Source organism: Salvelinus fontinalis, chromosome 6, assembly GCF_029448725.1.
Source record: "Salvelinus fontinalis isolate EN_2023a chromosome 6, ASM2944872v1, whole genome shotgun sequence".
Lineage (NCBI taxonomy): Eukaryota > Metazoa > Chordata > Actinopteri > Salmoniformes > Salmonidae > Salvelinus > Salvelinus fontinalis.
The window spans coordinates 16,154,517-16,174,007 of record NC_074670.1 but is presented as its reverse complement, the minus strand read 5'-3'; the positions used below and the strand labels follow the sequence as shown (position 1 = coordinate 16,174,007).

Here is a 19,491-nt window from a genome sequence, read left to right as displayed (position 1 = left end):
TGCCCACCCCAACTCACGCCCTGACCAAACTAAAATAAAGACATAAAAAAAAAACTAAGGTCAGAACGGGACACATAATGATTTTTTAAGCGACATTTTTTCCCCCTCCATTTTGCGACAATGGAAACATGTCTAATGTAGGCTATATTCACTAACGTAGGCTTACTGGTTTCTATAATTCCATGTAAAATTAGGCTATGGGGTATTTTGATAATTGATTCATCTGGGTGGCTAATAATAAGCAGAAACTGTTACAATACCTTCTCCAATGGATAAGCGGAGTGTAAATAATCAAACTAACCTTAGGAAAACGCTCCAGATAATACGTTAAATGTTACCCTTTTTCATTAAGTCTAGTAGCCTAACCTACAAAACGGATGTGAAATCATATTCTCCATACACTCTCCAGTCTCATTTACTCACCAGGTATTATTTTGGAAAGATATTGTAATTTCTGATGTAAAGGACATAATCTAAACAGGCGCTACTCCAAAAACATTGCCCCTTTTTTATTGTACTACTGATATTGATTATTTGATTTGATTGAATTTGCAGTGAGCTCAACATCATTTGTCTGCCCCCTAACAAAAATCAAGGTGCCTAGCATTGGGAATTTGAAACCAAAACTACTGATTATTTCTTAAACTGTAGTGGTAAAAAAACAAATTATTCATCATTGTTTATGTATCATGCTTTTTATAGGTTTTATTATCTATTTTATATATTGTCACAAGCCGGCTCATAGCCTGTGACAAAAATGAGGGGACACGAACAACAGGTATAGGCCAATTTAAAAGTTTTCTTTATTATAAACAAACTATTAACTTAAACTAAGAAAAAGGAATGAGGTGTGGAAGTATCATGATGTAAGGTGTATGTAAAGTGCATGGATGCGTGAATATGTGTGTGTGAACATGACTGAGTGAAAACTATGCAAAACTACAAAGGAACAAACAAATCATGAGCATACCTGGAGGAGCAGAGAGAGAGAGAGAGAGAGAGGTGATTAGTGAAACAGTTTATAAATACCCTGAGCCCAGGTGACTCCAATCACTAACGACCCTCTGCCTGCAGGAGGAACCGCCCCTGCACTGCAGAGGAGGAGCCGTGACAATATATATATATACATAACTTTTCATTGTACTGTGAAACTGATTGAGGTGTTAAAATCCTGTTTTAATCAATGACGCCTTTGTGTTTATGTTCTTTGATAACATTTGATCTCTTTTATTGACTACTTCTTTTTCAATTTATTGTTTTAAGTGGGTTGCTATTTTAAATGCATTTCATTTTTTGTACGTTAAAATAACATCAAATTGGTCAGAAATACAGTGTAGACACTGTTAATTTTGTAAATGACTATTGTAGCTGGAAACAGTTTTTTTTATCAGCAACCATCACTACTGTGTTCCAATGGCACGTTGTGTTAGCTAGTCGAAGTTTATCATTTTAAAAGAAAACACTTTTGCAATTATGTTAGCACAGCTGAAAATGGTTTTGACTGGTGTTTTGCGGGTACTATTTAATGAAACTGCCAGGTGAGGACTTGTGAGGCATCCGCTTCTCAATCTAGACACTCTAATGTACTTGTCCTCTTGCTCAGTTGTGCACCGGGGCCTCCCACTCCTGTTTCTATTCTGGTTAGAGCCAGTTTGCGCTGTTCTGTGAAGGGAGTAGTACACAGCATTGTTCAAGATCTTCAGTGTTTTGGCAATTTGTGGCATGGAATAGCCTTCATTTCTCAGAACAAGAATAGACTGACAAGTTTCAGAAGAAAGTTTTTTGTTTCTGGCCATTATGAGCCTGTAATCGATCCCACAAATGCTGATGCTCCAGATACCCAACTAGTCTAAAGAAGGCCAGTTGTATTGCTTCTTTAATCAGGACAACAGTTTTCAGCTGTGCTAACATAATTGCAAAAGGGTTTTCTAACGATCAATTATCCTTTTAAAATTATGAACTTGGATTAGCTAACACAACGTGCCATTGGAACACAGGAGTGATGGTTGCTGATAATGGGCCTCTGAACGCATATGTAGATATTCCATAAAAAAAAATCTGCCGTTTCCAGCTACAGTAGTCATTAACAACATTAACAATGTCTACACTGTATTTCTGATAATTTTTTTTAAATTTTATAAATTTTATCCCATTTTCTCCCCAATTTTCATGGTATCCAATCGCTAGTAATTACTATCTTGTCTCATCGCTACAACTCCCGTACGGGCTCGGGAGAGACGAAGGTAGAAAGCCATGCGTCCTCCGAAGCACAACCCAACCAAGCCACACTGCTTCTTAACACAGCACGCCTCCAACCCGGAAGCCAGCCACCAATGTGTCGGAGGAAACACTGTGCACCTGGCCCCCTTGGTTAGCGCGCACTGCGCCCGGCCCGCCACAGGAGTCGCTGGAGCGCGATGAGACAAGGATATCCCTACCGGCCAAACCCTCCCTAACCCGGACAACGCTATGCCAATTGTGCGTCGCCCCACGGACCTCCCGGTCGCAGCCGGCTGCGACAGAGCCTGGGCGCGAACCCAGAGACTCTGGTGGCGCAGCTAGCACTGCGATGTGCCCTAGACCACTGCGCCAATTTCTGATCAATTTGATGTTCTTTTAATGGACAAAAAAAGGCAACAAATATTTGCTTTTCTTTCAAAAACATGGACATTTCTAAGTGACCCCAAACTTTTGAACGGTAGTGTATTTATCTTTGATGATTGTATGAAAATAGACTCCATTAACTTTTTTGTCTATCATTCTTAAGACGTTTTAAAAATGTATGAGCTAGGTTGTAGGCCTACTAAATAAATGTTTGGAGTAGATTGCCTGCTGAGCTGAACTGGGGTGTGATATGAAGATAATAGACAAGGTGTTAGGGGCTATTAGAATGTGTAAAGACCCATGATCTTCCAGAGCCCACTAATCAAGACTGGTCAAGCTCAGTTTTTATCATGACTTGTCAATACTGAGCTTCTACTTATCATGAAAGATATTCTGACTTACTGTACATTTACACACGCTGAAACAGGCAATGTTAATCAGTGATAAAGGCAATTGCAGAATGCGCACACATACTGTATCTGAGAACAAATATTATGTGAGGATAGAAGTGATTCCTTGAGGTGCGACCTAGATCCACAAATAGCAGCAAAGTTAACTTAATAAAACCACACTCACTTGTTCCGCCACAACAGTAGAATATCTTCTCTAAACAGTCCTCTACAGTCTTGAGAAGACCTGCTCTTTCCCACCCAAAGTACATCCTGTCTTCCAATCTTGAACTAGTTCAAACTACTGAACATCATGTACTCTTTGCTCCCGAGTGGCGCAGCAGTCTAAAGCACTATCTCAGTGCAAGAGGTGTCACTACAGTCCCTGGTTCGAATCCAGGCTGAATCACATGCGGCCGTGATTGGGAGTACCATAGGGCGGCGCACAATTGGCCCAGCGTCGTGGGTAGGGCGTCATTGTAAATAAGAATTTGTTCTTAACTGACTTGCCTAGTTAAATAAAGGTTAAATCAAATTAAAATAAATAAACACTCTGTAACAGAAACCATGACAAAGTAGCAAATGTCTCTCTGTTCACTGAATGTTGTAGCAGTTTCATACCAACCACTGTCTGTAATGATGCATATTTATGTCAATAAGAATGACTATACAGTCAGCTCCAAAAGTATTGGGAGAGTGAAAGTTGTTTTGTTTTGGCTCTGTACTCCAGCACTTTGGAAATAAAACAATAACTGAGGTTAAAGTACAGACTATCATCTTTACATTTAGGGTATTTTCATCCATATCCTGAATAATGAGTGAGAAAGTTAGACCCACAAATACCATACCCCAACACATGCTAACCTCTCACTTACAATAACAGGAGACTTTGGCATTTTTTTGAGGGGGTAGGATATTTGTGCATCTCACTTTCATACTGATCATTATTCATGATTTATTCAGGAATATCCGTAATCATGGTAGCATCCACATTAATGTAGAAGTGTTCAGAAACATATCCTATTCTTATTTACAATAAAAGAGACTCCAAAACAACAATATTATTTACCCTTTCTATTGGGCACAAAATAATCTAAAACACAACCGAAACAAACATTTGGCTTGACGTAGCCATTGTGTGCTAGGAATATGGGACCAAATACTTAACTTTTTACTACTTTAATACACAAAGTTAATGTGTCCCAATACTTTTGGTCCTTTAAAATGAGGGGACTATGTAACGTGCTGTAACTTATAAACAGTTCACCCGATATGCATGAAAATACTCTCATATTAAAATGGACAGTCTGCACTTTAACTTCAGTCATTGTATCATTTCAAATACAAAGTTCTAGTACCGAGCCAAAACAACCATAACATGTGTCAGTCACAATACTTTTGGAGGCTACTGTAAATTATAAAGTCGTTCTGATTATTCTCAGAACAACAGTGAGCCTTTTAGCCATGCTCTACCACCATGCTATTGGCCACGGCTCATGGCTCTTTCAGCCTGTCACTATCAGCCTTTGCATTTTCACATGTACCCCAAAGCTCTGTATTAAAACTTTTACCAAATCCTGGAATTTAAGTCTCCGCTTTCACCTTCTCAAAGGCAACGTGCTACTGCAAAATTACCACTTACAATGAGAATGGTCCATTAGACACTTATGCTCACGTTCAGTAATGTATTTCACTACCATCCACTATGACTGCAGGCCTAATGATCTGTTATTGGCTGAAATACTCTAGAATGTTTTCAAATCAAATTAAATGTTTTTATATATCCCTTCTTACATCAGCTGATATATCAAAGTGCTGTACAGAAACCCAGCCTAAAACCGCAAGCAATGCAGGTGTAGATGCACGGTTTTCTGTTGCATTATTAGGTTAAGCTATTGTCTTATGGCTGTGTGTCACATTTGAGGATTAAAACTGTTTTAAATGGTCTTCATCTCTTGTGCACATTGAACTACTTGTACAGTTTATTATTTTATCATGAAAGAACATTGACCCCCCCCCCCCCCCCCCCGACATATCATGGTATCCCAATGTCCTTTCCTTTGTTCTGAATTATTTACAAAGCATATAATGGAGTTCAACCCTGAAACATTATTCATAGATGATCATTTCCCACACACATAAAATACATTGTGCCATTTTTATTTACCACAGTTTCTTGATTGAAAAAGGTTAACAGTTTTCATTTCTACTTTCTCATAATTAATACAGATAACATACTGCTTTGGAGAATCACACAACTCAAGTGGGGATAAGTGTATTTTTCCAGTTAGCAAAACATATAGTGGGCTACAGCAAATTTTAACTGAAATGGTTTTGAAATTGCATAATACCCACAACGTACTGATAACTGTCCAAACTGTTATTTAAACACCCCCCCCAACCAAAATCTACTTCCCTCAATATTTCCATTCACAAGATAGAATGAATGTACAGATCAGCTGCCGAGAACGGAATTTCTGCAATTATTGAGCTTGCCATTAGACGCAACGCAAGCAGTAAAGCAGCTTTCAATGATTTCAAAGGAAGAATTCCCTCAATGGCTGATGGCAGTGCTGGACGTCCGATGGCTGTAGCAGGTCCATTACAGTACATGATTGAAGTCATCATTTATTGGTCGCTGCGATGCCTCTCTCGTGTACATTTAAAACAAGCTTTTAAGTTTAACCACTTCCTTACACACATTTAGACTAAAAGAGGAACCACCACTTATCCATTGCGGATGGGAATACAGCAAACAGGTGCTTCCTCTCATAATGGTTTAATGGGAGTCACAGGAAATGTTAACTGTCCCTTTGTTCAAAAGCATAGCTGTAAGCGAGTTTAAAATTGTTGTTGCAGCTTTCATTTTTTTAAATATTTTTTTTAACACATATGTGAATGAAGGTAAAGCATGAGTTTGCAACAGGCTGAATTGAGAGGAATGTTTTACAATAGTAGAATAAGGGACCAGATGTGTAACAGATCCAGTATGTAATCTAGTCTGAGGTTATTGTAACGGTGCAGTTGGTAAATACTAGTGCACATTGTGGCAGCAGAGCAGCAAGTGAGCGGCGCAGACTTGGCACAGGGTCATTCTCTTCCAGTTTATCATCACAACTATCTGTGCCACCCTCCCTCCCCTCCTCCTCACCCTCTCCCTGCCTCTCCACCTCCCCCTCTCTCTCTGGTGTCTTTGGGCAAACCTGGAAGAACACCTCGCAGAACTCCAACCTGCGCAGGTCCCGCAGTGTCCTGCAGCTACGTAGCACCTGCATCTCTCTCAGCTTGCAGCATCTCAGGCGCAGGCGCTTCAGGTCCCTCAGGCGGCTGGCGGACAGCAGGCCTGGTCCCACCTCCTTACCGCCAAGGCTTAGTTCCTCTAGGCCCAGCCAGCCCACTCCGAGCCCCAGGGAGGCCATTTGCAGCTGGGCGCCCGGTCGCCCAAAGTGCCCTATCTCCAGGTACTTGAGCCTGGAGAGCCCATTTAAGCCCGAGTCAGTTTCTTGGGCGGCACTGCGCCTAAGGCCTTCCGCTGTGACACGAAGGACGTTGCGGAGCTCTAGGCGGCTAAGCCTTAACCAAGACGCCAGACTCTGCAGGTGCTGGTCTGTGAAGGAGGGCACGTTGTCAAGGACCATCGTCTCAATGGCAATCCCTGATGTGGAGGCAGGCACTTTCCCAGTTTGAACACGTCCCTGTTGCTGAGTAGCAGCAGTTGATGCCATTCCAGCTTGTTTCTCAGGACTGAGTGGGGTCTGGGTGAAAAAGCCCTGTGGTAGCTCGCAGCCACGCAACTCTAGGACCTGCAGTGTTGTGGGCAGGAGCTGGCAACTGTGCAAGCCTCTCAGGTCTGCGTGCAGCAGGGAAAGACTACGCAGACGGCGGCACCTGGAGGACAAAGCCTTAAGCCAGGACTCTGAGAGAAAGGCCCCACCTCTAGCAGAGAGCAGCAAGCCACGCAGCCGCAGGCATCGGAGCCCAGTGCCCAGATACTGGCGTAGAAGAACCCACAGCATGCGCGATGTCACCTGACCCAAAATGGACACCAAGGGCAGGAAGAGCAGTTGAAGAATGAAAACATCCAATGAGGGAGAGATGGGGAAGAAACAATGCATCAGTGTTTGAGCGATAACTTGAAAGTTCTGTAGAGTTAGCTGGTCAACAGGTAGGAAATAGGCAGTGCTGGGGAGTAGTGAACTACATGTAGTTCAACTAGTAATTTAACTACATGTAGTTCAACTAGTAATTTAACTACATTTTGCAGTAGCTTGGTGGTAGTTGAACTAAATTCAAATCTAGGTAGTCTTTTCAGTAGTTCATTACCATATCGCTAACTACTAGAACGACACTGTTTTTTGCAAAAATTAAGTGCGTTTTAAGTAGGCAATCATTTCCTTTCATTTTCGGGATTCAACCTTCCTAATTCTCATTTGAAACAGTTTGTGTTTAATAGGCTAAATTACGTTAACATATGACCCCCAAAGTCATCGGTCTTGCAATTTGTAGCCTGACACTTAAAATGATACAATTTCACAAAATAGTTTGGATGTAGTGAACTACTTTTTCAAAGTAACTTTAGTTAAGTAAACCATATTTGTCTTAAGGGTAGCTTTAGTGTAGGTTAACTTCTTCTAGTGTTAAGTAATTGGTAGTTTTGTAAATTATACACATTTTCTGGTTGTAAGCCTGCAATGCAAGTATCAACATTGCATTTTGTTGCAGAATGTGAGAGGTCTCAAACAAGTAGCTATCAATAATAAAATCATGTCTGCTGAAATATCATTGAATGTAGAACCTGATAAACATGGCTATATCACAAAATGGCTGACGTCTTTAGACAGACATGGTAGCCTCAGAATCGTTTCAATACAAGTCTTGAAATGGTAAGATCAACATGCAATAATGGACACCATTCTTACCCCTTTCCATGCAGTTAGATCAACAACTCGCCATAGTCTTTGGTCTTTTACAAGGCGTCTCCATCTCTTACACACCCTGCAAATACACCACATGAATGACATGACAAAGAGAAGTGTTCTTCAAGCTAACATTGACGTTATCATGAAAATTGATATTGAGCACATTGACTTCAGCTAACTTGTTCTACCTTCCAGTTCGGATGAGCTCTCGCACACCTAAATATGATAAAATATCAATTAGAATGTTCTCTGGAAAGTAATCGAGGGTAGAAGTTCTGAAGTCTGCCATTTTGTAAACAAAAAGTACCGTCGAGTACACGGACAAAATACACCGACGTACCAAAGTTGCATTCAAGTAATAAACCCCGCAGAAACGGATGCTAAAGCTACAACGTTCCTAAACGTTCTGAAATACTACATGCTCGAAATTAGCAAATTTTATGTGACCGTACCAGATATATATAATGGCGTAAACATTTCAAATAATAAATAAGCATAACACCGGCATAATTTCCAAAGCATGTATCACCAAAACTCCTGTGTAAATGGAGCACACACTGCCCCTTACATGCTGACCACACCGGACACGTTGCGTGCGCGAGCGTCGCAAAATAAATTTAGGATTCCATGTTATTCAATTATTGCACCCAGACTGCTCGCGCGCGCCAACGAGCGTTTGCAATGCCATGGGCTAAAAATAGAAGTACAGTAAATCCTATTTCTGACGCAGATCGCGCTGAAAGTCCTGCCTCTCCCATCTCCTCATTGGTTTATAGAAGCAGGTACCCACATGCCATCTCCTCATTGGTTATATCCACGTGGGTGATTGAAAGACGAAATGTTTTGCCGGTTGTGGTAAAAGTGTAGATGCCAATCACCATATAAATTCAAAGATGAAAAAAGCCTGGAAGGAGGAGAGATGACTAGAAACGACTCAGTTGGTCATTTTATGTGTGGATTAATTGTCGGAGTAGAAGGCCTTGTGCATTTCAGGTAAAATAACAACTCAATGTTTATATCCCAGGACAAATTAGCTAGCAACAGCATGCTAGCTATCTAGTACAAATTAGATAGCAAGTGCAAGCTAAATTGCCATACATGTTTAATACTTTTCGACCTGTCCCCAAATTAATGTCATTGGTTCAGAGTTTTTTTTGTTGATATTTTAACCTGCGTGTCGTGATCACGTTTGGTGTAGGGGGACAAAATAAATGTATGCACGATGGCGCACGTGCGCGTTGGGTCGGTGTTTGCGTTTGAGAAAAAACGCCTCGTTCTACTGGGCTTGCGCAGCTGTAAGTCGGACAAGATGGCGACGAGCAATGGTGGTGGAATGGAGGTGGATGGGGCAGGTAAATCAATTGTGCTTAAAGGGAAATTATTATCTGATTATGATAAGGTTGTATACCCAATTGTGTAGGTTTCAACTATACTCATTTGTCGATGGTGTTAGCGCATTTAGCTTGCCATTATTTCGCTTATGTGTTCTCTAACGTTACTACAGCGAGGCTACCTAACGTTAGTTAATTTAGAAAAGGTGGCTGTCCAGCACTTGTGTGTATATTAACGTTACTGGTATATGCAATTTCCAAACAAGTGCAGTTAATATTTGCTAGTTAACAAACTAATTCAACCGCCGTCACATATTGATTGGTCCGTCCGTATTACCTAACTAAACATCGGCAATGTAAACAACTAGCGTTAGTTTATCGATTGCTAGCTAGGTAACAGTTAACATGTTAAAACGTTAACTATTTTGCATTAACTAGTTTTAATAACAGCGCAGTAACAGGTCCTCTATACCTAGCGACCTATATTTTTCTAAGCTGTTAGTAAGTTTCATGATGACATCTTTTAAAATGTGGATTGGGATAGCATTGTTGAAAAATCATAGCTTTGATGAGTAGAATCAATGTCATTTTTTTTTATTTAACTAGTCATCACTGTAACGTTACTCTTCCTATAAAGTTAGATTACTCATATCCACCCAATTCAACTGCACACGGATATTGTAACAATCGTCTAAAGAAAATAATATTATTAAAGACAAGAACAAAAATGCTTTGTTTGCTCTGAGGCAGGTGTTCGTGTTAAGGCCATATTAGCTACATTTGGCTTTAGAGATGACCAACAATAAAGGAAACCCACCTTCTCTCTGTCCCACAGCCAGCCCCAGTGTTATGGTCTCTGGGGTCACCGGCAGTGTCTCTGTTGCCTTGCATCCTCTCGTCATCCTCAACATCTCAGATCACTGGATTCGCATCCGCTCTCAGGAGGGGCGGCCCATGCAGGGTATGTGAACTGATCAGTTTTCAAGAATACCGATAGTTGTATACAGTCTTAATCTGGCATGGAATAAGGGGATGAGAGATATTTACATTTTTTTCAGTAAATTGCTCTGTAAATGTCTAAACTTCTTTGGAAGTATTTCAACTTTAAGACATTAATTAAAATAGTTAAGACTCTACAAGAGAACCAATACCTCAACAGTGGGGAGGGAATCATACATGGGAGAGGTTAGAGTTAATGACACAATTTCAATGGACTTTGCTATAGCCTACATGTGTATCCATTCCAACCATCTGCCTAATGTTGCATTGCATCCTTTCCTTCTCACCAAGTGATCGGCGCGTTAATCGGGAAGCAGGAGGGTAGAAACATTGAGGTGATGAACTCCTTTGAGCTGCTTCATCAATTGGTAGATGACCGAGCACACATTGACAAGGAGTATTACTACACCAAGGAGGAGCAGTGTGAGTCTAATTTCACTAACCTACCATACAAAGAAAAAGTCAGATATCACTCCCCATTGATTACTGTTGTGATTGAAAATCAAGTTGTGATTGATTGATGTGCCGTGTCATGGTTTCCCACCATCTCTGAAGTGGAAAAATGTCATAGTAGGCTTGTACGTGAAGCCCTTGGTGTTATAAACGGAACTGAACCTCGGTATAAGTGCTGGTCTAGGATCAGTTTTGCCATTTGGGTCACAGTGAATAAGATTACATTAGTGGGGGGACCTACTTGACCTCTGCTTTCTTTCAGTCAAACAGGTCTTCAAAGACATGGAATTCCGACTGCACCTGACCTCTGCTTTCTTTCAGTCAAACAGGTCTTCAAGGACATGGAATTCCTGGGCTGGTATACCACAGGTGGTCCTTGTGACCAATCAGACATCCACATTCACAAGCAGGTAGGTGGAGCAAAGGAGAATACATTTATTTTCCATGTGGTTGGGCATTTTCCATGGGAGAGAAATTAGAGGCATGATAAAAGTAACTGTTACTGTAATTGGTCAGTGAATTGTTGTGATTTGAAAGATTTAAATATCAGTCATTTGAGGTTATTTGGCTAATTGTGTGCTGTTTGCTTATTGGCTTTTCCTCTCTTTTCACTTCAGGTGTGTGAGATAATTGAGAGTCCTCTCTTCCTCAAGCTCAACCCGATGACCAAACACACAGATGTGAGTTTCTCATTTAGATTTTTTTTATACAATGGACGATATACAGTTGAAGTCAGAAGTTTACATACACGTTAGCCAAATACATTTAAACTCAGTTTTTCACAATTTCTGACATTTAATCCTAGTAAAAATTCCCTGTCTTAGGTCAGTTAATATCACCACTTTATTTTAAGAATGTGAAATGTCACAATAGTAGAGAATGATTTATTTCAGTGTTTATTTCTTTCATCACATTCCCAGTGGGTCAGAAGTTTGCATACACTCAATTAGTATTTGGTAGAATTGCATTTAAATTGTTTAACTTGGGTCAAGCGTTTCAGCTACCCTCCCACAAGCTTCCCACAATAAGTTGGGTGAATTTTGGTTCATTTCTCCTGGCACAGCTGGTGTAACTGAGTCTGGTTTGTAGGCCTCCTTGCGCACACACGCTTTTTCAGTTCTGCCCACACATTTTCTATAGGATTGAGGTCAGGGCTTTGTGATGGCCAATACCTTGACTTTGTTGTCCTTAAGGCATTTTGCCACAACTTTGGAAGTATGCTTGGGGTCATTGTCCATTTGGAAGACCCATTTGCGACCAAGCTTTAACTTCCTGACTGATGTCTTGAGATGTTGCTTCAATATATCAACATCATTTTCCTTCTCATGATGCCATCTATTTTGTGAAGTGCACCAGTTCCTCCTGCAAAGCACCCCCACAACATGATGCTGCCACCCCCGTGCTTCACGGTTGGGATGGTGTTCTTCGGCTTGCAAGCCGCCCCCTTTTTCCTCCAAACATAATGATGGTCATTATGGCCAAACAGTTCTATTTTTGTTTCATCAGACCAGAGAACATTTCTCCAAAAAGTACGATCTTTGTCCCCATGTGCAGTTGCAAACCGTAGCCTGGCTTTTTTATGGTGGTTTTGGAGCATGGGCTTCTTCCTTGCTGAGTGGCCTTTCAGGTTATGTCAATATAGGACTAGTTTACTGTGGATATAGATACTTTTGTACCTGTTTCCTCCAGCATCTTCACAAGTACCTTTGCTGTTCTGGGATTGATTTGTACTTTTCGCACCAAAGTATGTTCATCTCTAGGAGACAGAACACGTCTCCCTCCTGAGTGGTAAGACGGGTCTTATGGTGTTTATACTTGCGTACTATTGTTTGTACAGGTGAACGTGGTATCTTCAGGCATTTGGAAACACAACACTTTTTTTTCTGAGGTCTTGGCTGATTTCTTTTGATTTCTCCCATGATGTCAAGCAAAGAGGCACAGCGTTTGAAGGTAGGCCTTGAAATACATCCACACCTCCAATTGACTCAAATGATGTCAATTAGCCTATCAGAAGCTCCTAAAGCCATGACATCATTTTCGGGAATGTTCCAAGGCACAGTCAACTTGGTGTACGTAAACTTCTGACCTACTGGAATTGTGATACAGTGAAATAATTGTTGGGAAAATTACTTGTCGTGCACAAAGTAGATGTCCTAACCGACTTGCCAAAACTATAGTTTGTTCACAAGAATTTTGTGGAGTGGTTGAGAAACGAGTTTTAATGACTCCAACCTCAGTGTATGTAAACTTCCGACTTCAACTGTACAGTACCAGTCAAAGGTTTGGACACACCTACTCATTCCAGGGTTTTTCTATCTTTTTACTATTTTCTAAATTTTAGAATAATAGTGAAGACATCAACTTTCAATTAACACATATGGAATTCATGTAGAAACCAAAAAACTGTTAAACAAATCTAAATATATTTGAGATTCTTCAAAGTAGCCATCCTTTGCCTTGATGACAGCTTTGCACACTCGTGGCATTCTCTCAATCAGCTTCATCTGGTAGTCACCTGGAATGCATTTCAATAAACAGGTGTGACTTCTTCTCAATAGGGGGTGCTGTTTGCACTTTGTAATAATTTAGTTCCCAAATTAAACTGCCTCGTACTCAATTCTTGCTCGTACAATATGCATATTATTCACAAGATGTGTATCTTTCATCTGGTGTCTTGGACTTGTGATTTAATGATATTTAGATGCTAGTATTTATTTGTGACGCTAGGCTATGCTAGTCAGCTTTTTTACTGATGGGGGTGCTCCCGGATCCGGTATTTTGAGGAAGTAGAGGTAAAAAGTTTATTTGTGGAATTTCTTTCCTTAATTCATATGGCTGCAATCCCGGTAACGGGATCGATATGACAACAGCCATTCCAAGTGCAGGGCGCCAAATTCAAACAACAGAAATATCATAATTAAAATTCCTCAAACATACATGTGTCTTATACCATTTTACAGGTAATCTTGTTGTTAATCCCACCAAAGTGTCCGATTTTCAAATATGCTTTTCAGCAAAAGCACCACAAACGATTATGTTAGGTCACCAACAACTCAAAGAAAAATTCTATTATTTTTCCAGCCAAAGAGAGGAGCCACAAATTGCACAAATAATAATAGATAATATTAATCACTAACCTTTGATCTTCATCAGATGACACTCATGTTACACAATACATGCCTGTTTTGTTTGATGAAGTTATATATATATATATATATATATATATATATATATATAAAAAAAAAATGGAGTTTACATTGGCTCGTTACATTCACTAGTTCCAAAAACATCCAGTGATAGTGCATAGCCACATCGTTTCAACAGAAATACTCATCATAAATGTAGATAATAATAGACAATAATCTGAGTACAGAGCTCAGAACAAAAGTCAAAGTAGCTGGTTGGAGTCAACAGAAACCAGAAATTACATGATAAATGTTTCCTTACCTTTGATCTTCATCAGAATGCACTCCCAGGAATCCCAGGTCCACAATAAATGCTTGATTTGTTCGATAATGTCCGTTATTTATGTCCAATTAGCTACTTTGGTTAGTGCGTTTGGTAAACAATTCCAAAGTCACGAAGCGCGTTCACTAAAACGTGACAAAATGTCCAAAAGTTCCGTAGCAGTCAGTAGAAAAATGTCAAACGATGTATTGAATCAATATTTAGAATGTTGTTAACCTACATCTTGAATAACGTTCCAACCGGAGAATTACATCGACTTCAGTTGAGCGATGGAACGGAGCTGCCTCTCACGTGAACGCGTGTGGTCAAAGCATGGTCACCTCATGGCAGTGGTTACTCATTCCTGTCTCCTTCGGCCCCCCTTCACAGTAGAGTCATCAGACAAAGTTCTATTGACTGTTGACATCTAGTGGAAGCCGTAGGAAGTGAAAACCCATCCATATCTCTCTGTATTTTCAATGAGAGCTTGGTTGAAAATCTACCAGCCTCAGAAAAAATCCAAACAGGAAGTGGAACTTCTCAGGTTTTTGCCTGCCATATGAGTTCTGTTATACTCACAGACATATTTCAAGCAGTTTTAGTTACTTTAGAGTGTTTTCTATCCAATACTAATTATAATATGCATATATTAGCAACTATGACTGAGGAGCAGGCCGTTTACTCTGGGCACCTCTGTGCACCTTTCATCCAAGCTACTCAATACTGCCCCTGCAGCCATAAGAAGTTAACATATTTTTGGTTACTACATGATTCCATATGTTATTTCATAGATTTGTTTTCTTCACTATTATTCTACAATGTAGAAAATAGTAAAAATAAATAACCCTTGAATGAGTAGGTGTGTATAAACTTTTGACTGGTACTGTATATATTAATGTGAAACATTATTCTTAAATTACATTTTTAGTTACTTTTATGTCGGACAGTTATATTGCTATGATGCGGTAGAGATAGCTTTTCTACATGTGGTAATTGAAGCTTTTGTCCTGTCTCCCCCAGCTCCCTGTCAGTGTGTATGAGTCTGTCATCGACATCATCAGTGGAGAGGTAACTCAAGCACTCCTACCACACACACACACACCAGGGTTTCCGTTAGGAAAATGTGTCGCTGGACAACGTAACCGGGAAGATTTTAATTTACCGCCCATTTGAGAAATTTCCCGGACCCATATGCTTTGGGTGCGTAACCCATTAAGGTGTCCGACCATGGTGCTCAGAATGACAGAATTCACATTTAGATTATGGTAATTAATCTTAACAAAATATGCAACTCCTGTAATGAAGGAGCCAATAAAACGTAATTTTCAAACATTTGCCAAAATGCAACTTGCGGTTAAAAAAACGCCATTCTGAACACCACCTGATGCCAGTGGCATATGACAGAAATTAAAATCTCTGTTAGAAACTTAGAAAAATGGTGAATCTAATGACGCAACAACTAGGATGGGTTGCTAATATGACTAGGAATGTGCCTTTTGCTTCTGGACAAGGAAAGAAAGTTGATATGAAAACCAATAGAACAGGAGAGAAATGGCATATGAGGAAGTATGTTCTAGAGTGGCAGCTGTCAGTGAAAAGCATCTAAAATATGTGAAGATAATTCGTCTTACTTTTAAATGGTGAGACAAGAAGTGGGTGTGTGGCGAAGATTGCCTATAGCTGCGTCTCTCCAGAAGGCCTGCGCTCTGCCCCCCAGAAGACCCTGCGCTCTGCTCTCAATTTTTGTGCATTCGTTGTTCCATTGTGTGAATTGTTTGCTCTTTGATTTGTTTATTTTGATACATTACATATGTCACCAGTAGTAAATGTACCGTTAATCCCTGTCATTTGGTTACATTAATTTCTGTTAATGCATTTTGTTACTAATTAAGCCTACAATCATTTATGTTCTCATTCTCAGAGTGGAAACATTGTTTCCAGAGTTCACAACCAGCTACACTTGTGAGAAAGAAGTTATGGTTCATTTCATAACCATCATTTTGGAGTTTTGTATATTTTGTCATTGTCTTTAATTTGAAGTGCTCCATGTAAGCAATGAACGTGGGTATGGTTTCTCTGTCTTGAGGGAGAGCGCACGCTTTGAAGTAGCCTACCTGGCTCAAATGTAGGAATGTGCCCTTTTGATTTCTGATTGGCTTAACTCACCACAGCCACCACTAATAAGCTGAGCTTCTCAGTCATTTTTTTTGTTGTCACCTCACACAGGAAGTCCATTGCGCAAGAACAGCTGTCTGACCCGAGCTCACTGGTGTGCAGTAAACTCTGAGGGTCCTGAATAGGCTAGTTAATACAATGGTGCAAGTTCGCTAGAGACAGCTTCAGTTCCATCCAGTTGGTTGATTGATTTGTTACAATGTTGCACTTCACTAGCGATAGCTCAAGTCAGGACAGATGGAAAGGGAGGCAGACCGGTTTAGTAGAGATCAATGTGATTGAATGAACCAGAATTGTTTTATGTATTTTGAGTTAGTTGACAATGGGAGTTATTGGCCATCTGAGTTCCATGTGCTCATTTAACCACCAATGATCACGGTGTATCAATGTGTCCATATGGCAGAGGCTGCTGCTCTCCCATAGGTGGGTGATGCGCTGATAGCCTGCCTACCATTGTTTTTTTTCTTCTCCTGGTCAATTTGGCCAGCAACAATTGTATTTATAGGCTCAGTTTTTCTTTTTTTCTTTTTTAAGGCAATTACTGGCTAGTGGAAACACACCACTGTGATTAGTACTAGTGGCTGATTTGTAAGCTTGTCTGTCCTTCTGACTTGACCAATCCCAGGCGACCATGTTGTTTGCTGAGCTGGGGTACACTCTGGCCACAGAAGAGGCGGAGCGAATTGGAGTGGATCACGTGGCTCGCATGACAGCCACAGGCACGGGGGAGAATTCAACAGGTAACTAGTTATGGTGGACAATGGTTACCTCCCACTGTCTGACAGGCATTTTTTTTAAACACCCTCTCCATTTTGTGTCTCTTCTGTTCAGTGGCCGAACATCTCATAGCACAACACAGTGCAATTAAGATGCTCCACAGCAGGGTGAAAGTCATCTTGGAATATGTCAAAGCAGTGGAAGCAGGTGAGAGAACTGCTTACTCTATCGTGTGATGAGGGATGAAATGATGCATGTTCAAGTGAGTCTGGAAAGAAGATGCTGTTACTAATATAGGTATAATTTCCAGCCCTTGCTTTAAAAAGAAAAAACATGGTCTTTCAACCCTGTCTCTTCTCCTTGGTATATCCCAACTGTATCTTAACTTACCTGTTGTTGTTGTGTGTATATTTTTCCCTCGTGCTCTCTTTTAACTCTCCCCTTCTGATTTGGTACGACCCAGGAGAGGTGCCATTTAACCACGAGATTCTCAGAGAAGCCAATGCTCTGTGCCATAGACTGCCTGTTCTCAGCACCATCAAATTCAAGACTGACTTCTATGATGTGAGTCATCCCCACCTAGGCACTTGGCAAGACTCAGCTCTTGGTGTGAACATGTGTACACCATTGTTTTTAGATTTTTTTCTTGGTAATGTGATAATCTGCCAAATTGGCAGGATAATTAACGTACGTTGTTTTGAATGAACTAAACCTTGACAAAATTCCTTCTTTAAATCACTCAATAAGGGTAATGATTTGAGAATGCTTAGACAGGTTGGATTGGCAGAGTACTGTAAAAGCATATTAATCTCCTTGCTTCTCACTTTTTTCAGCAATGCAATGACGTGGGCCTCATGGCTTACCTAGGTACCATCACTAAGACCTGCAACAGCATGAACCAGTTCATCAACAAGTTCAACGTCTTGTACGATAGACAGGGCATCGGCCGGAGGATGAGAGGACTGTTCTTTTGAGCGACACAGAGAGAAAGAGTGATTGGAGGAAGAGATGGCGAGGTCTCAAGCACCTCTTTTCCATTTGTTTGTCTGTATTTTATGTTAAGTAACACTTGTCACACACACACACACACACTCAGATACCAGTGAATGTTGTTCTCATCAAACCAGTTTGTTTATAAAGGTAGCAAATGCTAGAAGTGTCTCAAAGGCCTCCTGTCTATACCAGAAAATCACACACACAAACAGGAAGAAGGAAACAGTGTACAAAATCACTCACATTTTCACTCGCACTTTGACATTTGTCAGTATGCACATTAATGAATTCATGTACATGAACAGAAAATACAACTTCTGCTTTTTCTTTGTTTTGTTGTTCCATGTTTCTGTAAGTAAATAATCTGAAGATTTTTCTTGGGGCTTTGATTTCTGTTTGTCCACCAATAAAAAGTAAAAATAAGGCCATTTATCAATTTAAGTTATAGCTAACAGATTCATTAACAAATATATAATTAAGCAGTAAGGCCTGAGGAGGTGTGGTATAGTTCCAATTAATTGCAGTTGTGCGCAACGCGGAGTGCCTGGATACAGCCAGTAACTGTGGTATATTGGCCATATACTGCAAACCCCTGCGATGCCTAGTTGCTATTATAAAACTCGTTAACAACGTAAAGAGTAATGTTTTGTCATACCCATGGTATACGGTCTGATGTACCACGGCTCTCAGCCAATCAGCATTCAGGGCTCAAACCACCTGGTTTATAATAACAGTAGTGCTTCCGTCCATCTCTAGTGAACAGACACGAGTAACAACTGGTATCTGACACTATTACTCAAGAGCCTTGTTTATACCTGGTGCTGACGTGTGTCCTGATCTTATTCACATTATGATTGTGCCCACATTGTAGCTATTGCATTAGTAAAATGTGTCTGCATTGTGACCAGATATCCTGGCCCTACATCACCAAAAGTATGTTGACACCCGCTCTTCGAACATCTCATTCCAAAATCATGGGAATGAAAATGGAGTTGGTCCCCCATTTGCTATAACAGCCTCCACTCTTCTGGGAGGGCTTTCCACTTGATGTTGGAACATTGCTGAGGAGACTTGCTTCCATTCAGCCACAAGCGCATTAGTGAGGTAGGGCACTGATGTTAAGCAATTAGGCCTGGCTCGCAGTCAGCGTTCCAATTCATCCCAAATGTGTTCGCTAGAGTTGAGGTCAGGGTTCTGTGCAGGGCAGTCAAGTTCTTCCACACTGATCTCAACAAACCATTTCTGTGTGGAACTGGCTTTGTGCATGGGGGCATTTTCATGCTGAAACAGGAAACCTTATGCTGTAGCATTAAGGTTTCCCTTCACTGAAACTAAGGGGCCTAGCCCTTAACCACGAAAAACAGCCCCAGACTATTATTCCTCTCCCACCAAACTTTACAGTTGGCACTATGCATTGGTGCAGGTAGCGTTCTTGCATATGCCAAACCTAGATTCATCCGTTGG

The 19,491-nt window shown here is 40.6% G+C and overlaps 2 protein-coding genes across 6 annotated transcripts; one reads left to right on the top strand and one right to left on the bottom strand.

Moving 5' to 3' along the window:
• Positions 1 to 5,137: 5,137 nt before the first annotated feature.
• LOC129857161 (F-box/LRR-repeat protein 12-like) lies at positions 5,138 to 8,612 on the bottom strand. 4 transcript variants are annotated; one of them, XM_055925134.1, is made up of 4 exons: positions 8,365 to 8,612; positions 8,101 to 8,128; positions 7,913 to 7,988; positions 5,138 to 7,021 (listed from the first exon to the last, which is right to left on the bottom strand). In XM_055925134.1, the coding sequence occupies exons 1-4, from the start codon at positions 8,432 to 8,434 to the stop codon at positions 5,990 to 5,992; spliced, it is 1,206 nt and encodes a 401-aa protein (XP_055781109.1). In that variant the 5' UTR covers positions 8,435 to 8,612; the 3' UTR covers positions 5,138 to 5,989. The 4 variants fall into 4 exon arrangements, with proteins under 4 accessions (XP_055781109.1, XP_055781111.1, XP_055781110.1 ...); XM_055925136.1 differs by lacking the exon at positions 8,365 to 8,612 and adding an exon at positions 8,253 to 8,337; XM_055925135.1 differs by lacking the exon at positions 8,101 to 8,128 and having other exon boundaries at positions 8,365 to 8,609.
• Positions 8,613 to 8,739: 127 nt separating this feature from the next.
• LOC129857162 (COP9 signalosome complex subunit 6-like) lies at positions 8,740 to 18,403 on the top strand. Of its 2 annotated transcripts, none has more exons than XM_055925139.1 (10): positions 8,740 to 8,905; positions 10,079 to 10,204; positions 10,534 to 10,665; positions 11,017 to 11,105; positions 11,313 to 11,375; positions 15,163 to 15,210; positions 16,943 to 17,057; positions 17,149 to 17,241; positions 17,498 to 17,598; positions 17,868 to 18,403. In XM_055925139.1, exons 2-10 carry the CDS (start codon positions 10,093 to 10,095, stop codon positions 18,006 to 18,008), a joined length of 894 nt encoding a protein of 297 aa, XP_055781114.1. In that variant the 5' UTR covers positions 8,740 to 8,905; positions 10,079 to 10,092; the 3' UTR covers positions 18,009 to 18,403. The 2 variants fall into 2 exon arrangements, with proteins under 2 accessions (XP_055781114.1, XP_055781113.1); XM_055925138.1 differs by lacking the exon at positions 8,740 to 8,905 and adding an exon at positions 9,120 to 9,264.
• Positions 18,404 to 19,491: the final 1,088 nt, after the last annotated feature.